At 49.7% G+C, this 27,217-nt stretch overlaps 1 protein-coding gene across 3 annotated transcripts in view; it reads right to left on the bottom strand.

The window, feature by feature from the left end:
- Positions 1-27,217, bottom strand: part of Actn1 (actinin alpha 1) — a 95,398-nt gene that overhangs the window by 22,521 nt on the left and 45,660 nt on the right. For all 3 annotated transcript variants that reach the window (XM_038336783.1, XM_038336781.1, XM_038336782.1), the window contains exons 2-8: positions 18,540-18,654; positions 14,569-14,688; positions 8,923-9,009; positions 7,155-7,242; positions 6,627-6,705; positions 4,004-4,085; positions 2,518-2,603 (exon numbers count right to left, since the gene is read on the bottom strand). In XM_038336783.1, the coding sequence (XP_038192711.1) occupies positions 2,518-2,603; positions 4,004-4,085; positions 6,627-6,705; positions 7,155-7,242; positions 8,923-9,009; positions 14,569-14,688; positions 18,540-18,654 (657 nt within the window). The remainder of the gene's footprint in view (positions 1-2,517; positions 2,604-4,003; positions 4,086-6,626; positions 6,706-7,154; positions 7,243-8,922; positions 9,010-14,568; positions 14,689-18,539; positions 18,655-27,217) is intronic.

The raw sequence follows: 27,217 nt of genomic DNA, 5'->3' as shown, positions 1-27,217 counted from the left end.
ACATCTAGGGCCGATCACTCTAGGTGGATGCCGTGGAAGTGGCTGGGGACAGCGCTGGATCAAGCAGGACACCCCACACTGTCAACGCTCCTATCCTGGGATGTGGACACAAGCATGAAATGGTTGCAACAGGGGTGAGAAACAGGGAAGAGGGCACAGGGGAGGGAGGATTTCAGAGGGAGAGCCACACAAATCCCACACTCTCCCTACTACACACAGGATACGTACACCACATCATATCTCTTCCACGCCATGCACGTGTGCATGCACATGCGTGTATGTGTCTAAGTAACGCACGCACACACACACACCTCCCGAGCATTATCAGCCAGGTCACAGAGAAGGAACCAAAGACAGGCAAGGCCAGTGTCAGTAGGCATGAAGCCCAGGGCAGAATCCCTAAAGGCAAAGGGCATGAAAAAGAGGAAAAATCAGTCAGATAGAGGGGAGAGGCCACCTCAGACAGCCTGTCCAGTGCTCTCTATGTTGTTAGTAGGCTGAGCACAAATGCCCAACCAAGGCAAGCAGAGGAGCTGCCAATACCCTGGCTAAGAGGTCAGGGACAGGGTTCAGGAGAGGTCGGCAGGAGAGCAGCAGAGGTGGGGGGGGTCAGAGGAAGGGGAGGAGTCAGAGACCAGCAGGAGAGCTGGGAAGCTGGAGGCTGGTCACCATGGAGAAAGGCAGGGGTGAAGCACCCACTTTATGGGTGCCAGGGTTGCTGCCAGCCCATCTAGTTGTCTTTGGGCATTTTTTTTTAAAGGTGCTTTTTCTTGAAGGTATTTATAAAAAAAAAAAAAAAAAAAGACTAGTTTGGCTAGAAGACATTTTTACTGCTGGACATGAAGCTCGGCAGTAAAATGCTTCCCTAGCAAGCATGAGGCCTTGGGTGTAATCCCCAGCACCACCACAAAACAAAAAGAGAGAGATAGAAAAGAAAAAGACACCTTTGCTGCTATCTGCACGGTAATTTTTATATAGTTTACATCTATCTACGAAAGGCCTGGCTGGCATATGGCATGCAGGACCCTGGCCTGAACATCAGGGAGAAAGCAGAAGACTTCTCCTGGCCCTGGTTCCTGCCTGAATTTGAGAAGATGGCCTGGTTCAGGCAGGAAGAAGGGAGGGTCAGAGGTGAAAGGGATTCTGGGTACTTAAGGGAATGGCTAAGGATCCAGGCTCTGACAGCTTGGCTGCCTTCCCCTTGGTGGGGTCCACTATGCCCAGTGTGCACAGAGACACAAAGGAAGGCCACCCAGAGGCTGGGCGTCTCTGGCATCTGCAAGTGTGCCTGCCAGGGTTCTGAGAATGTCCTGTCCCCCGTGGAGATGGGTGCATTAACTAACCCTCTCTCCTTCAGGGACTGCTGCTGGTGTCCAGCGGAGAGGACAAGATGGGCCAAAGGGCAGCAGGGAGAGCGGGCGAGGCCAAGGGCGAGCTCACCTTCTGCGCACCGAGAAGGCGTGGCAGTGACATGAAACATTAGGTCACATGGCCTTCCCCTCCGGCCTTAGCGTGCCTACACATCTGCACAGAGAAGGAGAAGAGGTTGAGAGGAGAAAGTAGAACAGCACGGAGCAAACCCGAACAGAAGCAGTGGACAGAGAACATGAGACAGAGGGGGGGTGGGCAGGAGTGGGGGGACAAGAGCAGAAGGGGACATGAGCAAGGGAGGGAGGGGCAGGGACAGAGCTTCTACCATGCACTTCAGATAGGTCACTCAGAGGCCATGAGGAACATGTGGCAGGCCTACGGACCAAAGGCGTGAAGGTTTCTGTGGGCACAGCCTTGTGCTTCTGGGAGAGACCTCCACTGCCCCAGCTAAGCCTGTGGTGAGCGACAGTTCCCAGTCTTCCAGTGCCCACAGTATGAACTGGGTCCTGGTGCATTATAGAGCATTCAACCTGGCTTTACCCTCTGCCTCCCAGAGCGATCTGGGTCAGGACAGCAGAAGGGGCTCACTGCCACTGACGTCCTCTCCCCTCCTCCTACAGGTCACACTCATGTCTAAGAACACAGTGTGCGGTGTCCACATGGGGGTCCCAGGCAGGACAGGGTTCAAGGGCTGAAGACGGACTTTTTAAATACTGCCTGAGAGTAGAAGCGGGCGTGGGGTGGGGGGCCGTGACAAGACCTTTGCAAAATGGGTAAGCGAAGAGAGGAAGTGCAGCACAGCCCGACGGAGGCCCTGGGGCTGTCAAGCCTGGAGCTCCTGCAGCTGGGACCCACTGGTCTCCCACACCCAGCCCTTCTGCCTGGGCCACGCAGCTGGTTCCAGAGGACCAGCACTTGCTAAATGTTCTTGGCCCTAAGACACGGTGAGCGACAGCAGGGTGGGGTGAGATAGGAGGCAAACAAGACCTCTTCATAAATGCAGCTAACTGTCCACAAGACCAGAACCAGGCCTTCCAGACACCTGCACCGGGACAGGGAGGGACGGAAGGAGGGAAGGGCAGGAGGGCGTGGCCGGGATCTGGCATGAGGTGTGCTGGGCATAGAAGGAGCAAGGGTCCCGGGTACCTTCTGGGCTCCAGAGAAGGCATGGTAGAAGCTAGACACATAAGTCATAATGGCTTTCTCATCCGGCCGGGCAGTCCCGACGATATCTGGAGAGAGAAAGAGAGAGCTGCAGTTTAAGGTACTGGACACACGGCACATCTCACATGGGGATGCAGAAACCTGCGGACTATAATGGACCAAAAGGCCCATCCTGAATCTAGTCAGCCTCCAGAGTCAATGTCCACTAACAGGAACACGGGACTCAGAGGAAGGAAAATGATACCCCAGGAGGCAAGCGAAGACCACAGGGAATGCCTACTGGTAGCTCTCCTCCAGCCACAAGATCAATGGCATCGATAAAAGGGGTTGAAGGAAGGAGGAAAGGGCTAAAGATGGAAATAACATAGAACTCACCAACCAAATGTATGCAAGGATACAGTCAACCTATGGACTAAAGCCAACCCACTCTCAGTGGCAATTTCAAACCAGAGGACTCTGGCTATGAGCACAAGACGAGATAAATTGGGAAGTCCTGTCATGTCATGTTTGCTAGATGTCAAACTGGTTTTTTGTTTTGTTTTGTTTGGTATGTGTGCGTGTGTGTGTGTGTGTGTGTGTGCGTGTGCGTGTGCGTTTGAGAGAGTCTCGCTTATGTAGTCTAGATTGGCCTCAGATTCATGATCGTGTTTCAATCTCCCCAGTGCTGAGATTATAGGCATGTGTTGCACATCTGGCCTGTGGAAATTATTTTGATTACATGCAAGAATACCCATCTTCTTTTCTTCCCTCCTCTGAGTTTTCAAGACATGGTTTCTCTGTGTAGCCTTGGCTGCCTTGGAACTCTCTCTGTAGACAAGGCTGGCCTCAAACTCAAGAGGATCGGCCTGCCTCTGCCTCCTGAGGGCTGGGACTGAAGGTGTGCACCACCACCACCCAGTTAATACCCATATCTTTAAGGCATGTACTTGGAAGAAGGTAGTGGTGACTGAGATTTGATTTTATGCAGTCCAACAAAGACAGCAAAGGGACAAAGAAGAGAAATGAGATGAATTATCAATAACCCTTCTGGAATGGAGGGCATTTATACCATCTCATACTTCTGTGCATGTTTGGAATGTTCCTGGTAACATTTTCTAATATAAAATGCCTGCTGGTAGGGTTGCCAGGAGCACAGGGCTGGGGGCAATCTTGCACATCTTCAGCTCCTCAACATGGAGCTGAGATACTGTAACACGGCACATGGGCATCAGGGTTGAGGAGAGCCCAAGGGACAGTAGCCATGGTTCCTGATTCTTTTAAGGGCAAGGGCGGAGGAGGAAGGCCTACCCTTCCTTCTCCAAAAGCTCACTCCATGCTGCCTGTATGCTACCAGCTAGTGCCTCTTCCTCCAAACCACACAGAATCCCTGGCAAGCAAGTGAGGCCCAAGTTGTTCAAGCTGAGGCCCAAGCAAACAGCCCCACCCCTTCCCGTCTCAGCTGCTGGGGGGCAGTGGGGAAGGACCTCACCTTCGGCATCCAGCATCTTAGGGATGTCCAAGAACTTCTCTGCCACATCAAAGGCCGTGTTCAGGTTTGTGAGTGGATCGTCCTAAAGGAGAAAAGGACGGAGTGATCACACAGAGAATCATGACACAGCCTATCCCAGCTGGGAGCGGGTAGGGGAGGGATGCCTTCCTACAGCTCTCCCCAGATTCTGGGTAACCAAGGCTGGCCTCAAGGCCAGGTAGGGGCCACTAGCTGGAGGTTTAAAACATTCTCTTCCCACCTCAAGCTTCAGTATATCGGGGAAATGGGGTGGAAAATTTGGGCCTCATGCCAGAGTTGGGGTAGAAAAAAACTGCTAAGAAATAATGCTGGAATCAGGGAACCATCAGTCCTAGCAGGACGCATGGGTAAAGAACGCAGACATGGTTTTCCCCATCCAAACTCAACAGCTGGCCTGTGTGCTCTTAACTCTGAAAAAGTAGTTAGAAGTTGAAGCTGAACCCTTCTGCTCATGGGAATGTGTTGAGTTCTTCTATGTAGCCATGGCTTTTTGATAATTCACATTTCTGCTATCCTCTCCAGAGAACTAAACGGGGAGAGGGGTGTGCAAGGCTGTGGGGGACCTGGCGTCCCTGCACCCTGGAGTGTACTTCAAACCCAAGGTCAGTGTAAAATGGTGCAGCTGAGTGCACAGTCCAGCAGGCAGCATGCCAGTCTCAAAAACGATATAGTTGCCATGGAGGAGGGCACAGAGGGTCCTCAAAAAATTAAACTCCCACCAGGCAGTGGTGGTGCACGCCTTTAATCCCAGCACTCCAGAGGCAGAGGCAGGCGAATCTCTGTGAGTTGAAGGTCAGCCTGGTCTACAGAGGGAGTTCCAGGACAGCCAAGGCTACACAGAGAAACCTTGTCTTGAAACAAAGCAAAGCAAAGCAAAAAAAAAAAAAAAAATTAAACTGCCATACCTAAGGCGTGGAGTTTCCCATGAAAGAGGGGGCAGAAGGATCATAAGGAGCCAGAGAGCTTGCTGTGCTACTGTCTCCTACAAAAGCCAGAAGTTCTCTCAAGAAGTCTTGCCACAGTGGCTGCCTGAACGTGACCTGAACAAAGGTGACATCGATAGACACGCTAAGGTGGAAAGGAGAAAAAGCCTCAACCTAGACAAAGGACCGCAGGCAACTATGGGATGCTGAGAGCTGGAGAAAGTCTTCCCCTGGGAAGAGCAAGCCAAGTGGTTATCTAATACCATGTGGTCAGCCCTGAAGACATATACACATAGCATAGCATTATATGGACTGGGCAGTTTATATTTATGTATTTAGGGTCTCTCTCTCTCTCTCTCTCTCTCTCTCTCTCTCACACACACACACACACACACACACACACACACACACACACACACAAAACCACCACCACCAACAATGACAACAACAATAAAGAAAAAGAGACCACTATTTAGGCTGGGACTCTCTTCTCCCTTAGAGCTTAGCTTGAGAATGGCAGCTCTAGCTCCAGACATGGGGCCAGGCCTCAGGCTCCTCCCTGTTAGCTGACGGGCTCTTGCGGGTGAGCAGAGAGTGGGAAAACTATCTGCTCTTTTCCTCCTTGCAAATCTTGGTCTTTTTTTTTTTTTTCCTTCTGGTAGCTTGCTCATCCATCTACACCCTAAAAGAGGCTGCCAGGGCAAGAACATCAGGGCTTTCTTGGTTCCTGGTTAGCAAGACGCTCTGGGACACAGGTGTCTGTGGAGAGTAGGAGGCTAGATTGAACACTGCCCTCAGGTATCCTGGGGGAAGGGGAGGAACAGGCGGAGGCCTATACACCGGCAGGTGGGCCGGTTCCCTTTCCATTCCATTCCAGACCAGTGTGTGGCTGAGAAGAGCTCACAACAATGGCTTCATGGCAGGTAGGAATGGTTCAGGACAGGCCTCAACCAAAGTCTAGGCCAGGGTCCTCTGAGCAGTTTGGACACCTACAGTCACCATGAGCCCAACCTCCTCACCCCCTCCACATACACTTCTCATTCAGGAAGATCACCAGGTCAACTAATACCCAAATATAAATGAAGGTGACGTAGCAGTAGACAACTTCAGCCCCAGGCTGAGGAAAGAGGATCACCGGAGACCAGGAGATGGAGACCAGAATGAGCAATAGAGTGAAACCCATTACCACCTCAAAAGCATAAATAAAACAGAGTGGCAACACAGGAAACCAAGCCTACAGTGCCTACCTACGAATATACAGCAGGTCAGGGACACTGGGACAAAATGTCTCTCAGGATACGAGATGTTCTACATCACCAGTAATTACTGTCACCATATAAAACCAGAAATAATGTAAAGGAGAACGGTCGCTCAGCATACCATTGCTCAAACACTACGGCCTCAGATCTGCTAGTTTTCTCGGTGGGCTGAGTACGTGCGCAGGAACCTGCGATATGCACACTGGGCAATGAACAGAAAAGGCATCTTTCTGCTCACTTCCAGACAGGGCTCAGCCTGGCTGGCCCAGGTCAACACCTTTCATGCTGGGCACTGGGCTCTGAGCAGTGGTCCTGTCCTGTCCTCCCTCAGCTTGTCTCCACCTGGTAGGAACCAGCCATCGGTCAGGAGGAGATGGTATGACATCAGGGGAGCATACGTACCTTCCGCAGCTTCCCATAGTCGATCAACTCAGGCCGGTGTCGGTGGATCAAGGCACAGAAACCAAGGCCGTCCTTCCAACTGTCCAGAGAGAAAGAGAGAGAGATGGGCAAGCTGATGACTTCTGATGTTCACTATGCAATCCTCTGGAGCACGATTTCAAAGAGAGATTTCTGCCTGCCACATTCCCAGGTATTGGGGTCATGCTTCTCGGCGTGGCTGGAAGTTGAAATGAACCTGACACATCTACTCTCCCCTTGCTAAGACCCAGGGCCATAGCCCATTGGTCCGGAAACCTGGGCTGGGCTTCCTCACATGATCTTTGAGAGGGCCTTACCAGTATCATAAATACGAGCAAGGGTGTACCAGGTAGTGGTCAAGCCCAATATGCTACAGGAGGGATGGCAGACTCAAAGAGACGGCACCTTTCCCCAGATTTTTTTTTCCCCTGACTCTTCCAACCAAAGGGTGCGGGGAGGTCCTGAGGAGGTCAGATGACCTCTGTGGGAGTCTCTGGCTCCAGCACTCACCTGATGTGGAAGTTCTGGATGTTGACATTTTTATATGGGGCTGTCTTCCTCTGACACCACAGGAGTAACCCTTCTTTAGCTGATGTCTCTGTGAAGGAGGAGGAGGGGAAGGGGGGAGTCAGTGGGCTGACCCAGGGGAGTGAGGACACTGCTCCTATGAGGGCCTCCAGGGCCTAAAGACCCCAAGTCTGTCGATAGAAGGAAGAAAGAAGTCCAGGCCATCACGTCTATTTGTTTGGCAAAGTTGGAAAGGTTATTTGAGAAATGGAGAAGCGGGGCTGGAGAGATGGCTCAGCAGTGAAGAGGTCCTGAGTTCAATTCCCAGTGGGGTGAACACGGAGGAACAGGAAGGAAGCATCCTGTCACCCAGGTTCACCCGAAGCCAGGCTTCTTCCTATCGACTGCACCGATTTCGCACTTGTGCCATCACTCTCTACGGAGCAGGTGGTTTAAACTAAGCCAGGCATCTGAGGGGATGCGGAATTCCCAACTCCAAGGTTGCTGACTGCACTGCCTCCTGGTGTTCAGATCTGGGAACTGCAGGTAGTGGCATTTAATAAAGAACCCGAGAGACCTCACGTATTTCTAACTCATACTATGGACTTTAAAATAAGGTTCAAGGGTCTCTACAAAGACTATAATTTTTCAAGTGCAATCAATTGGCTTGGGGAGCCAGGTATAGTAGTGTTTCCTTTAGTCCCAGCACTCTGGAGGCTGAGGCAGGTCAATCTCTGGGGGTTCAACGCCAGCCCAATCTACAAAGCGGGTTCCAGGCCAACCAGAGAGGCACATGGTGAAATCCCATCTCAAAATATTAAGTAAACAAATTATATATATACATATATATACATATATACATACACACACACACACACACACACACATTGGCATGGGGCTGGAGAGATGGCTCAGCAATTGAGAACATTTAGTGCTCTCACAGAGGCTCCTGGTTGGGTTCTTCACACCCATTTCAGAATAGCTCACAATCACCTGTAACACCAGCTCCAGGAGCCTATGTCTCTGGCATCTGAGGACACCAGCACTCACCTGGACATAACCACATACAGATATACATGCAAATACACAGTTAAAAATAAAATAAATCTTAATGGGACAGGAGCAATGGCTCAGTGGTTAAAGGTGCTTGTTGTTCTTCCAGGACTCGGGTTCAGCTCCTAGAACTCACACTGAGAAGCTCACAACTCTAATTCCAGTCTCAGGAGATCCAATGCCCTATTCTGGACTTGAGACATGAGGCACACACACAGTACACAGATATACATGCAGGTAAAAACACCCAGATACATAAAAGAAAAAATTTAAATATGCATACTTAAAAGCATTTTATCCCAATCTCATTGTTTAAGAACGCTGTTTTTGCATGCATGTATTATGTACACAGCAAATCACAAATAGTAACTGATAAGAGCACCATTATCAGACACAAAGCTCAAAAATGGCTGGAGTAAGCAATCAAGTACAGAGGAATTAGTCATGTATCAGGACGTCATGGGCCGATCTGAAAAATGGCCACCAGGGGGTGCTATGAGAACAGGGGTGGATATGGGTCAGCTCACTTGCCTATGATGAATCCTCTCCCACTGAGGACCCAGTGAGGCTTTAAGATACTCAACCACAGCAGCCTCGACCTTCTGGAAGTGAGGGATGCTGCTGGGTTAACATATTCTGGGGGAGTTCTAGATGAGCCTAGAGAGGAAGGCTAGGCGGGGAAGGAAAGGGAGAGGAACCGAACGCAGCGGAAACCCACCTTCCACAGAGATGTCCTGGATGGCAAAACGGAGGATGATGGTCCAGATCATGCCCAGGGTCATCTTCACATTCCCATCCACAATCTCTATAGAAACAGAGGCAGGACAGGTTAGGGGGACTGGAGCAACAGACACACGTTCTCGGCATCCCCATGCCGCCCCCCGTACCGCTTAGAAATCAAACATCACAAATCCCCCCGTTTCCAGAAGGGGGGGTTATTTATTTGTTTGTTTGTTTGTTTGTGCAGGAGACTGAACCCACTCACCTCAAACAGAGTTCACCATGTCTACACAGCTCTACGATCAGAAGCTGGTGAAAGTTAGCGGGACAGACCAGGACAGCCGCCAGAAGAGAAGCCTGTCTGAGCATGGCTCTCTTGGAGGGGTAGGTTCATCAGAAAGGATGCTCTACCTGAACCAGAGTCCTCCGGTCTGGCAGACAGGAGGGGACAGATCTCTAGGCTCTCACAGAGGTCCTAAGCAGAGGCGACCAATGACCTGGGGGTCTGTGGCCAATCACAGCTCTTAAAACAGTCACTCCTGTAGAGAGCCAGGGTGAAGGACAGGTCGTACAGTCCATTTTAAGAGCTGCCATCTTAACCAACCCTCTGATTGGTCAAATCTCAAAGTGTCCTAAGTTTTAAAAATAGATTTTTTTGTTTTTAAAACCCACTCAAGAAGACAGCTCAGACAACCTGCTAAATTTAGTCCTCGCACTTTCCAGACCTTATATGCTGCAATTCCATTACACTGTCCTCCCCTTTTATATAAAAATATAAATCAGGGCTGGAGAGATGGCTCAGGAGTTAGAGCAGTGGCCGCTCTTCTAGAGGGCCCAGATTCGATGCCCAGCACCCACGGCGGCTCACAGCCATCTGTAATTCAAGTTCCAGGGGCTCCAACACACTCTTCTGGCCTCCACAGGCCCCAGGCGAGCACGTGATGCAGACACACGTGTAGACGAGCACATACAAAATAAAAGCAAGTAGAAGTCCATCCCAGTCATCAGGCTCTGGCGCGGAATAGTTGGTTATTAATTAATTACTGGGAAGGACAGAAAAAGAGCAACTTCCCTTGAGGACTCAGTCCCGAGGAGTGGATAAAATATGCACGTAAGCAAGTGAATAGCTGTACGACATACATCAGTCTAAGCCACAGAGCTCTCTTGGTCTTGTGTGGGCGGAGAGGTGAGGTTCAGCCCCAGCTCTTTAATCTTCCCCAGTGCACAGCAGAGGGCAGTAAGCCGGCCCATGGCAAGATGCTCTCAGTGAAGAGCAAGGTACCCAAGCGATATCTTAGCACTCCCTTCTGCAATACTGCTGTGTTGGGTCTGCACTGGTGTGCTGGGCAAAAGAATGCCAGTGTTCACTTGGGACATGAGACACAATGTAACTGTTCCTGCTGAGAGCCGCAGACAGCAATGGGCCACGGGTCCATGTTAAGAGTCTTAGCAGCGGCAGACAGCTGTTTCCATGATCAGCACCCTCAGCCAGAGCTTCGCAGGAAATATTGCAGGTGAGGCATGAGGGTATGGAAAGCTGAGGTAGGGGAGGGTCCTGTACTCGGGCTCATGCTGGGACTACAGGAGTGCATTACCAAGCCCCATCTCATAATGGTTTACATTTTTAAAAATTTATTTATTATGTATACAGCATTCTGCCTCCATGTATGCCTGCAGACCAGAAGAGGGCGCCAGACCTCATTACAGATGGCTGTGAGCCACCATGTGGTTGCTGGGAATTGAACTCAGGACCTTTGGAAGAGCAGCCAGTGCTCTTAACCTCTGAGCCATCTCCCCAGCCCCATGGTTTACATTTTTAAAAGATGTTTTCATCTACAACCTCCAGGGCGTTGTTAACATCCATCCACACTGAAAAAGTTTAAATCGACAGGCACCGAACTCTAAGCTCTCACAGGTAAACAGGCGAGAAACGTGAACAAATTCAGAACATGCAATCCAGTATATCATTCTTCCAGATGTTAAATTAGTAAACTTTAAAAACAAATTCAAACAGATACACATTATTATTACACTGCCTCTAGAAGCAGAAACCGGCTTTTAAAAGGAAAAAAAACAAATCTTGCTGAGAAAGCTGGCAATGGGCACAGCGGTTCAGGTCTGGCAATGAAATTCTATCTCCGTGCCTGGCCAAAGACCTGCAGTGCAGAGTAAGGTTTCTGTCTAAATACCCCAGTTATTCAGTTATTGATCATGGAAACGATGTTCAAAGGACAAAGAGTGACTTAAGTCCCCCGAACCCCACCGCCCTTCTGCTCTAAGTCATATCTTCCCACCCCACCCAGGCCCGGGGCCAACAAGGCCCTCTTAGGCTGACAGCCTCATTGTTCCTTCTCCCAGAATATCCACATGGCTTGCGGGTCCCCTCCCCCAGGTCGGGTCACTGGAGCGTTCCTTAACCACCCTCTTGACTCTGCTCTCTACCTGACATCTGTAGGTATTTCTCGTTGTCTTCTGATAAACAAGGGTCAGGACTATTCCTGTCTTGCAACACTGCTCAGAGCCCACAGGCCTGGCACTGAGTAAGATATCTACGAATGAATGAATGCATGCATACATGAACGAACGAATGAGGCAGGCATGAATCACAGTGAGTGAGCAGAGGCACACAGGCCTGTCACAGGCCCTGGAGGACCTATCTGGGCCTGGCCACTCCCAAGGCAGGCCCAGGTAACAGCTCAGCCAGGCTCAGTGGGATGTTAACAGAGCCATTCAACACTGCATTCCTGAGGATTTAATGACTCAGGGGGAAACGATCCTTACCCTGAAATTTTATGGGCAGCATTTTGACTCTGAGGGGAAATTTTTTTAAGCTTATAAAAGTGATGACAGCGAGGTTCAGCCTTCCAGAACGAAGGCTCTCCTCCCTCTGCCCGACTCCGTGAGGACCAAACACTCTGCCTCCTTCTGGAACGAAGGCTCTCCTCCCTCTGCCCGACTCCATGAGGACCAAACACTCTGCCTCCTTCTGCCCGACTCCATGAGGACCAAACACTCTGCCTCCCCTGGGGACCTTTCAAAAACTAGTGAGACAGGTTTTTTTTTTTTGGGGGGGGGGGGTCCTCTCCCCTTTCCCCAGAACTTAGTGAATTCTAAGACACAGCGAAGAGACAAAACTAACCCTAGAGAAAAGGAAGGGGAGTGGGGTGTTCTCAGGTGAGGAAGGACAGCGGGGTGTGCTCAGGTGAGGTGAGGAAGGGCAGCGGGGTGTGCTCAGGTGAGGTGAGGAAGGGCAGCGGGGTGTGCTCAGGTGAGGAAGGACAGCGGGGTGTGCTCAGGTGAGGAAGGGCAGCAGGGTGTGCTCAGGTGAGGTGAGGAAGGGCAGCGGGGTATGCTCAGGTAAAGAATCCCTCACTCTCCTCTGTTATTCTCAGTCCTAGGTGCCAGGGGACACATCCCATGGGGTGGATGAGGGTGAGCCCTGATCGGGGCTCTGCTATGGAGGTGCAGTCTGGTTCCGAGTAACCTGACATTTCACCTCTCTGGCAGTTTTTCTGAGTCTCAGCAGCACCCTCACCCTAGAAGACAGCCTGTCAACCCCACTTCACCAGCCTGTCCAGAGGAGGTAATCCGTGACTGGCTGCTTCCTGGTGGGTTAGGTTCAGGCTAGCACAAGACATCCTCTTCCACCTCTCCCTTTGTAAAATGCTGCTTTTCCTGACTTCTTTTTTTTTTAAACCAGCCACAATGGCCCTGCATTCCCACTCAGGAACAGCAGCTAGTCGAATATAGGTGAGCCCATCTTTTTTTTTTTTTTTTTGGAAAAGCTCTTTCCAATTCTCTGCAGTCCCCACCCATCCCTATTGTTCACCCAAGTCCATTTCCCACACTCTCTCCTTCCCCACCCCAGTGCAGACTGAACAGGTGCCAGATCATCGAGCAGCGTTTTTCTTGGCTTTCCCTGCCTGAGAAAATTCTGCCAGGCTTCAGCCTTCCTTAGTAGAACAAGATGTCCTTTTCTTTTTATTAAGAGGCCAAGAATGTTTTTCCAGCCACAAAGTGAGTACCTGCCACAAACATGCGTGCTTTGAACACACCCCCCGGCATCAGCAGCCAGAAGCTGTGGCCACAGGCTGAAGAGAACGTAGCCTCCGCCCTTGAGATGCTCAAAACTGTGGAGTTGCCAGGATCCAGAGGTGTGGTTGCCACCTGAGCACCAACCCAAATAGGCAAGACAAGGGTCAGCCGACTTTCTCAATTCAGGGCCCGCCAAGTTTTGCCTTCACTGGCCACATGGTCTCTGCGGCAACCACTGAACTTCACTCATGATACCAAAAGCGGCACCGGATGACGGGCAAACAGACATGGTTTTGTGTTCAGCAGTTCACCAAAACCTTTGTCAACCAGACTCAACCTGACACATTACAGTTTGCCGCCCCTGTTAAAGCCGACAGATGAGCATAAAACCCTTCTATGTCTTAAAAAAAAAAAAAAGGGGGACTTTTCTCATTGCCTACAGATGGGTTCTTACAGATTTAGAGGGAGCAATAGTGCCCCACCCCGGTGCATTTCTCTGGTGTCACACAGAATTGGATTTGTACCGTGGAACGATCTTTGCACACTGCACATATGTAATTACTCTCGTTAGTTAATAAAGAAGCTAACTGGCCAGTAGCTGAACAGGATAAGGTTAGGTGGGACAGACAAACTGAGAATGCTGGGAGGAAGAAGGGCGGGGTCAGAGGACTTGCCAGACAGACACAAGAGGAAGCAGGACGTGTACAAAATGAGGTAACGAGCTATGAGCCACACGGTAAACTTAGGTAAGAAATATGGGTTAATTTAAGTCATAAGAGCTAGTTAGTAATAAGCCTGAGCTTTAGGCCAAGCATTTATATTGAGTCTCCGTGTTGGTTATTTGGGAACTGGCAGGCGGGAAAGAAAGGTCCGCCTACAGATTTGGGTTCTAGTTTGGCTACTCACAGAAGATGGGATCAGAGCAAGCAGCATGGTCATCTGGATGCATGTTTTTCTACGGTGGGGGTGAGCGTTAGAGATACTCCATCCTATGAGGTCACAGGTTAAAGCATTTCATCATGGCTTTCCCCATGACAAAAGAGCCCTCAAATACATAACTGTGGCTGTGTCTTGGCCAAGTGAGTAAGATGGTGTCTTTCAATTCCTGGAACCCTGCAGCAGGTGCCCAGTGAACATGTGCTGTGTTCATAGGTTATGTCATCAGAGGGCCCAGTTAGAATATTCCAGCTGCTCCTACGAGCCAGCACAACATACACCAGAAGACCTGCTCCATTCTAACTGTGAAGGGTACGCAAACAATAGATTCAGCTGCATTTTAAAAAAAGGCTTAGAGTGCTGGGAAAAGAACGAAAGAACCGGGGGGATGCTACTAAAAATGCTGCTTTTTTGAGCAGCAGGGTCTACCCAGGGCCCTGCCAGCCATGGGTCTGTCTGCACTGTACCACCCACAGAGCACCCCTGCAGGACACGGAGGGCAGTGAGGTGCTCAGCACTCTGGGTGCAACTGCACATCATAAGGACTGTAGTGAAAGAACGGGGAAGGGAAAGGGGCTAGCCCTGGTGTAGCCCTAGGAGGACAGTGCTGTCATTACAGCAGTCAGAGCAGAAGGAATCAAGGAAGCACTGGTCCCAGGGTATCAAGCCTCACCTTCAGCCCCGATGGACACCAGCTTGACTCCTTTGCTGGCTATGAAATCCAGGGCCTTGTTGACGTTGGAGATCTTGTGCACCCGCATCTTGCCTCTCTCTGGCTTGGCCAAGCGTTCGCCTGATCAAGAGGGAGGAAAATGAAAATGAGATACAATTGTCCAGGAGTCAGGGCCATCCTCACGCTTCCTCATCCAAAACGCTTCGTAAATGGGCACATGCATGATTCGCCTCTCAGATGTTCGGAGTTATCACCCAGGAATCAAAGATTAGTTAAGTCTACCTTGATTCTCAGAGAGAAACCTGCGTGCATTCACTCAAAAGTTATAGCTTTATTTTAAAAATATTTTTTAAAGTGTGTGTGTGTGTGTGTCTGTCTGTCTGTCTGTCTACATCATATATGTGCAGGTACCCAAAGAAACCAGAAGAGGGCACTAGATCCCCTGGAGCTGGAGTTACAAGGGCAACTGTGAGCCTCCCACTGTGGGTATTTGGTACCAAACCCAGGTCCTCTGGAAAAGCAGCAAGCCTCTGTCTCTCTAGCCCAACAATTATTTATTATGTTCCTAACAGATGCCAGAGATTGAGATGCTGGGCATATGAGAGCAAAGTTTCTTGCCTTTTATGTAATTGCAGTCTAGGTCTTAAACTGAAAGGCAGAAAAATAAACATATACAATGAGCAAATACCATCCTATGTGCTTACACCTTCTGAGCGACATCTGAAACAGGTGTATAGAAGCAGAAAGGAAAAAAAAATCAGTAGATGCGGACCAGAGGAACCCAAGAATGTTATACATGAAGCTTAATGAGCAAGTCTGGGAGTTCAGCAGACCAGAATTCCAAGGGAAACAAAGTCAAGACTGTAGTCAGGAGGCTCCACACAGGAGCAAGGCACATGAGTGGACTAGAGACATTCGTGTAACATTCTGGCCAAGACTGGTCTAGATGCTGCTGGTGGCTGGGAACTCTGTGGGAAGCTGGGCTTAAAGGGAACAGACTAATTAACTGGGTAAAGAAATCTCAAGACAACACCACATTCAAGCTGTGGCACAATTACGGACAGGTGCTCTTAGCAAGTTGACAATAGGAATTGAGGGCAAAGAGCAGAATGGAAAGATCTAGAAAACCTGAATTCTCACCCCCCAAAGAGCAAACTAAAAGTTGTGGACAGACAGGGTGTGGCTGCTAGAGATCACTAACATTAAAAAGAAGCCAAGGCAGCTTTGATCCAATCCAGCAGTTTCTTTCTCAATGGCCCTACCCAGCTACTCCTCTCTCCTCCGTGTCGGAACTAACAGCCTGTGACTAATAGAAATGTTTTGGGTTCTATTGACTTAGCAGAATACTAGTTTCCATCAATCCAAAGGCTTAGGATGTCATCAGGGAGCATCTTGGGCCTATAGAAAAAGGCTCCCCCGTCTTGTAAGTTTCTCTCTGACGTACCCACCAACGTGTTTTAAACTCGCCTTGATTTATGATTACCTTTGTTCTGTAAAATCTACAAAAACTTCATGGAACTGCTTCCACACCAGAACACTGGATTTGAGAGAAACCAAATCTGTGTTTCTGGGCCATGACCACTCCAAACAGCCTCAGAACAAACTATCCCTTAATTTCTTTAAAAAAAAAAAAAATCAAAAACTTTACATGGGATCAAGAGGAAAACACCTTGACAAGAAGGATGTCTTTGACATGTCAGGAACTGGCCAGACCCCATAATATAAAACTATAAATTCTTTCGAAAGAGTTTCCCTTCAGGGGAAGGCAGTGAGGAAGGAGGATGAATTAGAATAAAGCAAGGCATATGCATATATAATTATATATAATATGTGCATATATAATGAAACCTATTACGTTGTACAGTAACTTGAAATTAATAGTAATATAAAAGTAAGTCATAAGGGGAAAAAAAGTTTTCCTTTCAGAAGAGAGCTGCTCGGGTTCCCCACCCAAGAAGGCATTTTCCTAGGTTCAGCTTCCCAAGGCCCAGGGGCCACTGCAGTGTGGGACGTTGGGGGCTTCATCCATATGACACTGGCTTTGCAGCCGTGCAGAATTCAATAGTAACAGATCTCTGGTGGCTTCTACCCAGATTTCAAAGGAAGGCCTGTGAGGCTAGGAAACGGCTAACACGGTTGAATTACCTACAAAGAGCTCGGTGGGGGTGAAGCCGGAATGTGGAATGTCCAATCATGATAGCCTCAGGCAGTGGATGCAGCAACACAAGAGAAAAGCCATGTAGAAGGAAGGGCTACCCAGCCCACCACATCCACCATGCCTCCTCTCAGGACTGGACATGGCTGTGCGGGTTGTAATCCTTACTCTTCTGAGTTCTGGTCTTATTTTGGTACTATTCTCCCTTTCTATACCCTCTCATTTGTGCCACAATATGTTAGAGGCATGCAAATTTGATTTATTTATTTACTTCCTTATTACAGGGGTTCAGCACTAAGAGACTGCCTTGAATTTCAGTAGGGACTTCTGAACAACGCTGGAGTTGTTAAGATCATATGGACTCATGGAGACAGAGTGAATGTAGCCTTTTGGGGCCCAGGGGTGGAATGTGAGGGTTTAACGAGACGTATTTGGTGTCAAGTTGACAAGAGGTAGTTCGCCAAGTCTTGAGTGTTGACTGGAATGGATTAAGAGATACCAAGATTAGTCAAGTACACGCCTGGGTGTTCTCAGAGATCATTAGGGATCTGACCTGATCAACAGATCAATGCCCTGACAAATCCAGAAGACAATGGCATGATAGCAGAAGGTGGGGCTTTTGGAGGAAGTCCATCATTAGAAAAATGTTCTGGCCTCTTTGTGTACCCCCTTCTCTCGGCTGCTTGCTGCCAAGATGCCCACTGATCTGTTCCACCACGGCCTCCCTGCCACTGTGGGCTGAAACCTGTGAATTCAAGAGCCCAAATAAGTAATTCCTACCCCCTCCCCCAGGAGAAAATGGTTAAGGTTCCCACTGTGTACATTTTGCCCTACCCAGGTTTCATTTTAAAGGAAATGTGAAAAGCTGTTCTTAAAGAAGCGAGACTGTCGGAAGTCATGAAGTCATGCAAGGCACGAGAAACGGGACATGGGAACGAACGGGACGCGTCGTTGTCTGGGGAGATGTGGGAGCCTCCCAGTGTGGCAGAGGGCCTGAGGTCTGCTACCTTTTTGGGAATAGTTAGTTGGAGACAAAGCAGGTGCCAGCTCCCAAACGATCCGAAGGGCTTGGCAAAGGAATGTGGACTCAGGCTGGAAGCCCCGGGGAGGCACAAAGCCTCTGAGCAGGGAACAACGTGACCATATTTGGGCTGTCAGAGTGCTGGGTGTCAGAGGGGAGGGGAAGGGGCGGAGCCCAAACCTAAGGCCTGGGCGGTTTCCTCTAGGTGGGCGTCACCAGAGGCCCACAATACAAAACGTTAAAGGGGGGCACAAAGAATGGGGATGTCAAGGTGGAAAGAAGGGCAGAGGCAGAGAATCTGTGGTCCTAGGTTAGGCTTTAGGATGGCCAGATGTAGTCCCAGATACGGCTTTGGAACACCCAAGTGGACATGCACAACACTATGGTTTGTCTCCTAGTGGCTCAGGTCCTGGGAGTTTGACTCCAGCATGGTGATATTCCAAGTGGTAAGACTTTTAAAAAGACAGGGCTTAATAAGGTTATCAGAGTGATCCCTCCACAGAAATAGAGTAAGGGATGTGACATTTTGATTGATGCTTTTTCTGTATTTTATATACTATACAAAATTTTATATTTGTATAATTTTTGTCTTATATATTACATAATATGAGTGCTTTCATATGTATGTATGTATGTATGTGTGTGTGTGTATGTGCTTTGCCTGCATACATGTAAATGCATCATCATGTGCTTGCCTGGTGCCCACGGAGGCCAACTATGAACACGACAGAAGGCGACCAAATGTCAGGCTAGAACCCAGAGGGGGCCGCCCTGTCCCGGGCCAGGCCAGCTCACCTGAGATGACCTCTAGGAGCAGCATGAGCTTCAGGCCATCACGGAAGTCCTCCTCGATGTTCTCGATCTGTGTCCCTGCCTTCCGCAGGTGAGAGTTGCACCAGGCTGTGAATGTCTAACACGAAGGCAAGAAAAGCAGGTGGTCAGTCTCCTCATGAGCCATACCGTCTCTGTTGCCCTGACCACAGGCCTCAATGACTTCCAGTCCCGTCCCCGTCGTGTCCCCCCCTCCGCCCTCCCGGCTGTTCTGTGTAAGATCCTCAGCAGGCTCGCGACACCCTCACTTTATAAGCCACAAGAAGGGTCCAGGGAGGATGGCCACAGTCAGATCGTCACATCAACCAATCAGGTGGCTCTTCACAGAAATGCCAGGGAGGCATCCTTTAGGGCCTAAGGGTACATCAACCAATCAGGACGTTCTTCACAGAAATGCATGTGAGGCATCCTTTGAGACCTAAAGGTACTGGGTAGGGGATGGGAATGAATCAGCACATCCCTTAACAGGGTTTTTTTTTCCCCCAGCCTTCCTCAAAAGCATCATTTCTACCCCCACACAGAAGGGCCACCGTCTCATTCTTAGCAACATCCCTCTACAGTTTTAAGAAAGAGTAAAGCCAGAAGTTACCTGCAAAACCCACCGGCACCTCTGGCTAAGTCACTTCATAAAATCCTTTCCCACCTGGTAGCCAACCAGGGGGAAGGATTCCTTTTTTCTGGAGACAGAGTTCAGAGGCATGGTGTCTAGGTGAGGGTGGAGCACCCTCAGCTGTAAAACCTTGGAGAATCTCAGGACGGATGGAACAAAGTTGACGCAGGTGATCAACTTTGAAGCTATTTCTCTGTGAGATGGGGTGGGGAACAACTGGCCCCCCGCCAAAGGCAGGCCACCAGCCAAGGGGCCTTATGCTAATAACACCTCCCGATGACATGGTACAGACATGGGATGGGCTGACTCCACAAACACGGGAAACAGATGCGCGTACATTCCAGTTTCTCCTGTTCATTCAGAACTCGGCCAACTCTCAACCCATGGCATCACTACACGAGGCTCAGGAGTCTGGTCTGTCCACCTCACTGTAGGGGTCGCTCACCTCTTCCAGCCTATCCTGCAAACCCCATGGTTGAGTAGCATGCTTAGAAGGTCCTCATTTAGGGGAGGTCACTCACATCCCACCTTCCTCTTGCTTTGGGAACCTCCAAAGAGAAGAGGCAACAGATAGGCAGAGAAAGACCACCCAACTCGCTGTCAACGGAGACAACAAAATTCAGCTGTCTGGATTTATGAACAAAGCTGAAGAGCCTGTGATAGCAAGAAAAGGGACGGAGAGATGGGAGCAGTCAGAAGGACAGAGCTGGAGGAGCCTGGTGCTTCAGTTCTCAGACCTCACTGGTAACTAACTTACATACCCAGGGCAAACACCCATCACCGTGACAGGGAGAAGGGGCGTGTGCTGTACCAAATCTTTGGGGAAACCACATCAGATCAGGGTGGGCAAAGGAAAAACAAACCATTCCTCAGTCCTTTGTACCCTGCTTGGCTAACACCTGCTTTTTAGGACTGGGTACAGATGTCACCTCCTCCAGGAGATGGGTTGGGCGCAGAGACTGCAACACCACGTTCTACTGTTGCTTGGACTTGGTAACATGGCCACTGTTGGGCCACTGGTCAACTCGACACCCCAGACTGGCAGCTCCTGCAGGTCAAGTCAGTACTCAAGACTCACCTGCATGTCCTAGGGTGCCAATGGGTAGGCTCAGGGCTGCAGTACCGAGGAAAACAGAAGTCTAGGCCCTAGAGAGGGATCCCAAAGAGCCAACTTATCGCCTACGTGTGATACTAAGTGGTCAGGACAGACAGTGGGTAGGTGGCCATCTTCCCTGGTGCGTAGAGACCCTCTGGCATCAGAGGGCAGCTTGGGAGAAAGGACTGATGGGGTCGTCTGCCCTGGATACCCTGGAGGGGAGGGTGTACTCCTTAGCTTTTATTTTCATTTTGCTACCGTTTCTTTAGTTGGCATAAAAAAAAATACTGCAACCAAAGTACTCTTTTGTTAGCATAAAAAAAATCCTGCAAAGTGTGTTTAAATCTTTGGAGTAGGCACAATTACTCTGGTTCTACACAATCTCTCCCAACTGCCACCTGTCCATAGTTTGGCCCATAGCCACCACACAGCACATATCACTGTGGCTAGGGATGGGAGTGTCTTATCTCGTGATCAGTATTTCCTATCTCCCAACACCTAGTTCTTAAGCCTTTTCCAGGCCCACCCTCTAACTTTCAGTGCCTTGACCCTCAGCCAAAGGCTTCCTGAGGCTTTGAGGGAACCTGGTTAGCGCCAGCAATTGGAAGCTCAGGTTCCTGAAGGGCCCACCAGAGGGCCGTGAGTTCTCCCTGTTTGCTAACCTGGCCCCGAAGGCAGGCAGGGAGGAGCCGAGGGAGGAAGAGGCTGTTGTAAGAGGGCTGAGCTCGTGAAAGCAGCTAAGTACGGTAGAAAGCAGCTGGCCCCATTTCCTGGGGAAGCTGCGGGAGCCAAAACAACACCTGTGTTTGTTCAGGCCTCCAGGACAAAGCCCTGAGGCTAAGCCTACCAGAAGAGTCAATAAAAGCCCTGGTCCCCCGGGCCCCACAGCTTAGGGCCCTGAACCCCTCCGAAGTACTAAAGTACCCCTACAAGCAGTAGCCACACAGCTCAGGCATGAGGGACGTGGAGTAATTGAATGTTAAGAACACACTCTTCCCAAGGGCTGTTCTGAATCCACTGCTCTCTAGACTCCCAAAACTCCAGTTCCCTTAGCAGTAAAATGAGGATTGCAAGGCCCTTCCAAGTCCACGGGATTTAAAACACGATTTACAAAATGCCTGCCACTGTACCCACCCAAAGGCCCCAAAACAACAAAAACCCAAACATGGTGGCTGGCCTGGAAGGCCTGGCCCCACTATACATGATGTCTCTCCACAACCCTTCCCTGCCTCCAGCCACCAAACTATTCAAGGTCCCAACTTTCCAGGTGCTGCTCAGAGGAAACTTCAGGATGGGTGCTACAGGGTGCTGAAGGAATTGATACAGAGGAAGGTGATTTTGACGACAGCCCGGTGCGCCCCAGCAGAGAAGCCACAGACCACCATGAACCCTGGCCACCTTGTTCTCTCCTCAGGCTGCAAGTTCTCCACAGAATGACCATCTCCTTAGCACTGCCCCCATGATTCAGCTAGCAGCCAAAGGGACACCATTTCAGACACCCCCGGCCCCACACGACACCCAGCAGGGTAGGCAGGGCTGCACTCAGAAGCCTAACAGTCCAACTTCGTTCTAGCAAAGGGGCAAAGGACCACGTGCCTGCCTGCGTCCCAGGGAGCCCTACTTTATCTAACTTCCACTCCACCCCCAAAAGTCTTCACTCCCTTTCTGGAGCATCCCCTCTTCTCTCAGTCTAATATGGAAACCGAAGAGAGGATTCCCTTTCCCGCATCTCCTGCGGTCTCAGGAGCCATGCTTAGGCAAGGATTACACTGGGACCTACTGCAACAGGGCGAGCACGCCTCTCTGCCTCCACTGTACCTCTCCATGCCTGATCCTCTCCCCCATGCACACACATCCACATGTGTTCACGTGCACCCAGCTGCCAGCCTCTGCAGGTCTTGGGCAAGGAGGGAAAATGGGAGGAACCTGGGTCCCCTCACCCCTCCCTGACCTTGGTACCTAATGGTGGCCTGAGGTAAAGACTGTGTCCGTGCATCAGGGTTTCTCACGGTCACAAAGGGTGGGGGTACACAGGTTGGCAGGAGCGAGAAAGACACTTTGTCCCCAGGTCCCAGGGCCTGAGTCTTGCTTCCCTGGTTTCTACCATATTCTCATTTTGCCATTAACCACTACCGTGACAATATACCTTTACCATACCTTGAGAATGCCTCCTTTCTGGCTCAAAGATGTCTATAGCCCACAACTTTGAGTGTGGTTCTACCACACTCAAGGTTATATATAATCTTCTCCATGTACCTCAGTTTTCAGAACTGTACAATGGGGACAACAGTTATCTACCAGGCATGCATGATAATACTAACAAAGTAGTAATATTTGTATTAATAATGGCCCTATTATATTAATGTGTCTGAAATACAGCGGGCCTGATGTGGCCACTGCTGTTATCATTACTGCCTCTACTGTAGTTTATGTTAAGATTTCTGAGGATTCACACCCAGTGGAGATTGGGGTATAGGAGCTTATTTCCCATGGCACGAGCCCAGGACTGAGTTTTTAATGTGACAGTCACAGTCTTGACCTTAGTGGAAGGAGGGAAGCAAGCACAGAAAGGCCCCAGGCTTATGTGACATCACTCCACAGAGCAGGAATCAGTAGGACCACAGACAAGGTGGCCACAGAGATGTCCACCACAAACCCCACATCTATCACTGTGGGTGCGTGACCTGTCCCAGCTCCAACTCAGCCAACGGCAATACGAGGATACCCTGTGAACTGTCAACAGAAGATCTGACGAGAGGCCCCTTAAGACCAAGGGAGACTTGGTTTTAACCAAGTTAAAACAGGCATGGTGGCACATGGCTTTAACCCCAGCAACCCAAGGCAGAGGCAGGTGGATCTCCATGAGTTCAAGACCAGCCTTACATAGTAAGTTCCAGGACCACTAGGACTACATAGTGAGACCCTGTCTCAAAATGAAAACAACAACAAAAACAAAACAGAAAGGGGCACCTGGGTTGGCGCCACTCAGTAGTTTCTAAGCATCATTGTCGTCATGGCTGGAGAAAGCCACCGTCATTATAGTACAGCTGTAAGCACACTCCATCGATGACGTTAGATAGCATGCAATGTCCTCAATGTACAACTGAGGGCACATGGATCAGCCTACCCAACTGACACCAACGCTAACCCCCTCACAACTTCTGCTCCCCAGAATGACACAGATTTCTGGCTTGGGTATGGGCGGCATGCTGGAAGGGGTGCAGAAGCAAGGCTAAAATTTTAAGTGTAAATTTGGTCAAACCAGTGAGGCAAATTTCGTGGAATCCACTGAAAACCAGTCTCTGGAAAGTGACAGCACAAGCCAGATGGGTTCAGGAGAGCCCGTGTCAGCAGCACCGGCGGGAGAAAGGCAGTCTCTCCTAGCAGCATGGCAGTGAGCACCACTGTGAGAACGGAGGCACCTGTGGGCTGGCAGGTGATTGTCAGGAGATGGGAGACCACCCAGGAGGGAAGGAGACCAGAGACACACGGCAGGAGGAGCAGGACTCGGGAACTAGGTCTCTCTCTCCGACCAGGAGAGAAGACATGTTTGAGGAAGTCATCTCAACTTCTCCGAAGAAGCCGGCCTTGCAGCCCCAGGCAGAACAGGCCACAGGTGAGAGATGTGGACTCTGCGGCCGGATGAGGAGACAGCTGCACCCAGTGACGCTGTGCAGGCGACTTCGCTTCTCCAAGCCTCCATGGCCATATCTGGAAGATCATTGTGACAGCCAAGGCAGCTGCTCTCGTGAAGATAAGGGACAGAGAGCTTTAGGAAAGATCACAGCTCACTGGCTGAGGGGACCCGAGGGGGTCATGCTGTATGTCACAGAAGGGCACCGAGTATTTCTGTTTAAGGGGTTCACATAGCTCCCAGGCTGAGCTGAGCTGAGCTGAGCTGAGCTGAGCTGAGCAAGACTCTTTATGACTGTGATGCTACAGAAACCCAGGCAGCTCCTGAAAGTGTTAAGACCAGTGTGAAGGGGTCAGCCACGTCAAGACACGTGCTTCAGTATATAAGCAGAGTGTGTGTGTGTGTGTGTGTGTGTGTGTGTGTGTGTGTGTGTGTGTGTGTTGTGTGTTGGTTTTACAAGACAGGGTTTCTCTTCCTCTGTGTAGCTCTGGCTGCCCTGGAACTTGCTCTATAAACCAGGCTGGACTCAAACGCAGTACGATCTGCACTCAGGAAGATCTGCCTGCCTCTGCCTCCTAAGTGCTGGGATTCAAGCCGTGCGCTACCACTGCCTGGCATATAAACTGGGTCTCTTGACCTTGATACTTTAAGAATCTGGGGTTAGAATATTCCCCGTTGGAAGAGTAGCATGGTCTTAGACACCATCAGACCATCATGAACTCTACCTACTAGATGTCAATCACAGTCTATCCCAAGACAGATGTGGTGCATACCTTTAATTCCAGCATGTGGGAAGCAGAGGCAGGCAGATCTCTGTGAGTTCAAAGCCAGCCTGCTCTACAGAATGAATTCCAGGATAGCTAGGGCTACAGAGAGAAACCCTGTCTTAAAAACAACAACCACAACAAAAAGTCTACTTCAAACTGAGCTACCTAAGATACCCCTGTGGAAAATACCCCTGTGGAGAATCTGGTCTAACGGAGGCAAACATATATGCCAGAGATGACAGCAATTGTGCTTAGTAAGCATGCATGCACTTACTGTGAGCTGGACCCTCTCTCTTCTGAGTGCTTTGCCTTATTTAACTCAGTGGATCTTCACAGGGACACTCCAACAGGAAAAGAAGAAAGGACTTCCATGTGGAACCTCTCAATCTTCAACTATTGCTACAGTTGAAAAATAGAATACATGCCACAGGAACCCTGTCTGCCTCCGAAAAAAGCAAAAAGAGCCAACAGCCAAGTCTAAATTAAGTCTTACTAGGTATCTCTCTGCTCCCACGGTGGAAAACCATGGAACCTTTCTAAGTCTGCTAACAAAATAAATTATACACACACGCATGCAGCGCATACAATAAGCACATAGTCGATGTCTGTGCCTATCTCAGGCAACACTCCTGAAGAACCACTGATGACATCAGCCATCTTGAGAAGCTGGTAGCAAGAACTGAGGATGTGCCTGTCAAAAGTAGAGGGGGCACCCTGCGAGGAAGGGAGAAAGCTCCACAGGTAGAACTGATCAACAGCCCGTGTGTCGTGCCTTGTGAACTAAAACAGAGGGTAATGTCCTTGTGCTGGTTTGTCAGTCAATTTGACACAAGCTAGGATCATCTGGGAAGAGAAAAACCTCCATTGAGGAACTGCCTCTATCAGATTAGCCACTAGGCAAATCTACGGGGCATGTTCTTAACTATTGACTGATGGGTGGAAGGGAAGCTCACTGTGGGCAGTGCCACCCCCAGGCAGGTGGCCCTGGGAAGCATAAAAGAGGAAGTTGGGGGCTGGAGAAATGGCTGAGAGGTTAAGAGCACTGACTGTTCTTCCAGAGGTTCAATTCCCAGCAACCACATGGTAGCTCAAATCCATCTGTAATGAGATCTGGTGCCCTCTCTTGGCATGCAGGCATACATGGAAGGAATGTTGTCTTCCACGGCTCCTGCTTCCGCCCCGCCCCTGCGCTCCTGTTTGAGTGCCTACCCCAGTTTCCAAACAGGAAGTATAAGCAAAAATAAATCCGTTCTTCCCCATGACCCGGGGTCATGGTGCTTACCACAGCAATAGAGGGCCAACTAGGACAGCCACCCATTATCGTTGCAAATGAATACGTGCTAATTCCTGTCGGTAGAGCGTGTGCAAGGCAATGCCCAATACGACTGTGTGCAGGGCTGATTTGTTACAGCTCTAAAGGAAAGCAGCTTGCCAAAGCGAACCAGAACAAGGCTGAACTATACCCTAATTCGGAGACTCTATCCTGGGTATAAAATGCCAAATAAAGAAAGGCTGTAGAGGGCTGGAGAGATGGCTCAGTAGTTAAGAGCACTTGCTGTCCTTGCAGAGGACCCAGATCCAATTTCCAGCCCCCACATCTGTAACCCTAGTTAAGGGGATCCAGTGCCCTCTTCTGGCCTCCACGGGTACCAGGCAGGCATGTAGCACATGCAGGCAAAACACCTATACACATAAAATATCTTTTTAAAAAGTTTTTTTTTTAAAGAAAAGACTTTAAACATGAAAACATGTTCCTTAGCCTTAATGAAGCAAAGAAAATGAGGACACCCCCATACTGTATTAATAAGGTATATAGTTAAGTAAGTCACCATGTGTTCACTTAGAACAGAAGATGACTAGCACAATGGGCTTTGAAACTACATTATTATAAGAAAATGCTTATATATAATTAACAAAAAAGTCTGAAACAAGATTGTGCATGCTAACCGTTTATAAACACAGGTTTCAAACTGTGTACAGTCACACAAACATGACAAAAAGGCCAACTGTGTCCAAACGCAAACACACTTGTGCTCCAGGAACTGAAGTTCCCAGGACTCTGAGCTGCTCTTCTGGCCCCACGGCCTATAAATACAGTTGGTCTGTTACCCTCTCTGCCTTCTCCCCAGCTGGCCTCTTCTTTTGGATATTTGTTCCGCCAAGCAAAATCCAGGCTGTCCATGCTCAAGTGACCATCCAGAGAGGCCTCCGGTGACACCAGGACAGAGTAAACCATGCCCCACGGCCACTTGAGACTGGCTCAGCAGGGACAGAGCAGCGCCTGCCACCCGCCTAGGCTTTCACCTGCTGGCCACACCTTTCCTGGATACCTCTTCCTCTTGCAATCAAGGTTCCCAGCCCTGGTTGACTTCAGGGAAGTTTATTGTTCAAAGGACAGGAGTCAGTCAGGAAGCCTGGGCCTGCCCTGCTTCAGCTAGGCATGTGACCTCAGATAAGTTAACCTGTTGGCTCTGAAAGCCCATCATCGGATGCTTCAAAAACACAGCTAAAAGGAACATTGGGTGACAACCTTTT

Source organism: Arvicola amphibius, chromosome 7 (genome assembly GCF_903992535.2).
Source record: "Arvicola amphibius chromosome 7, mArvAmp1.2, whole genome shotgun sequence".
Taxonomy (NCBI): domain Eukaryota; kingdom Metazoa; phylum Chordata; class Mammalia; order Rodentia; family Cricetidae; genus Arvicola; species Arvicola amphibius.
Note: the sequence above shows the minus strand (reverse complement) of the source record. Positions and strands in the feature narration are given on the sequence as shown.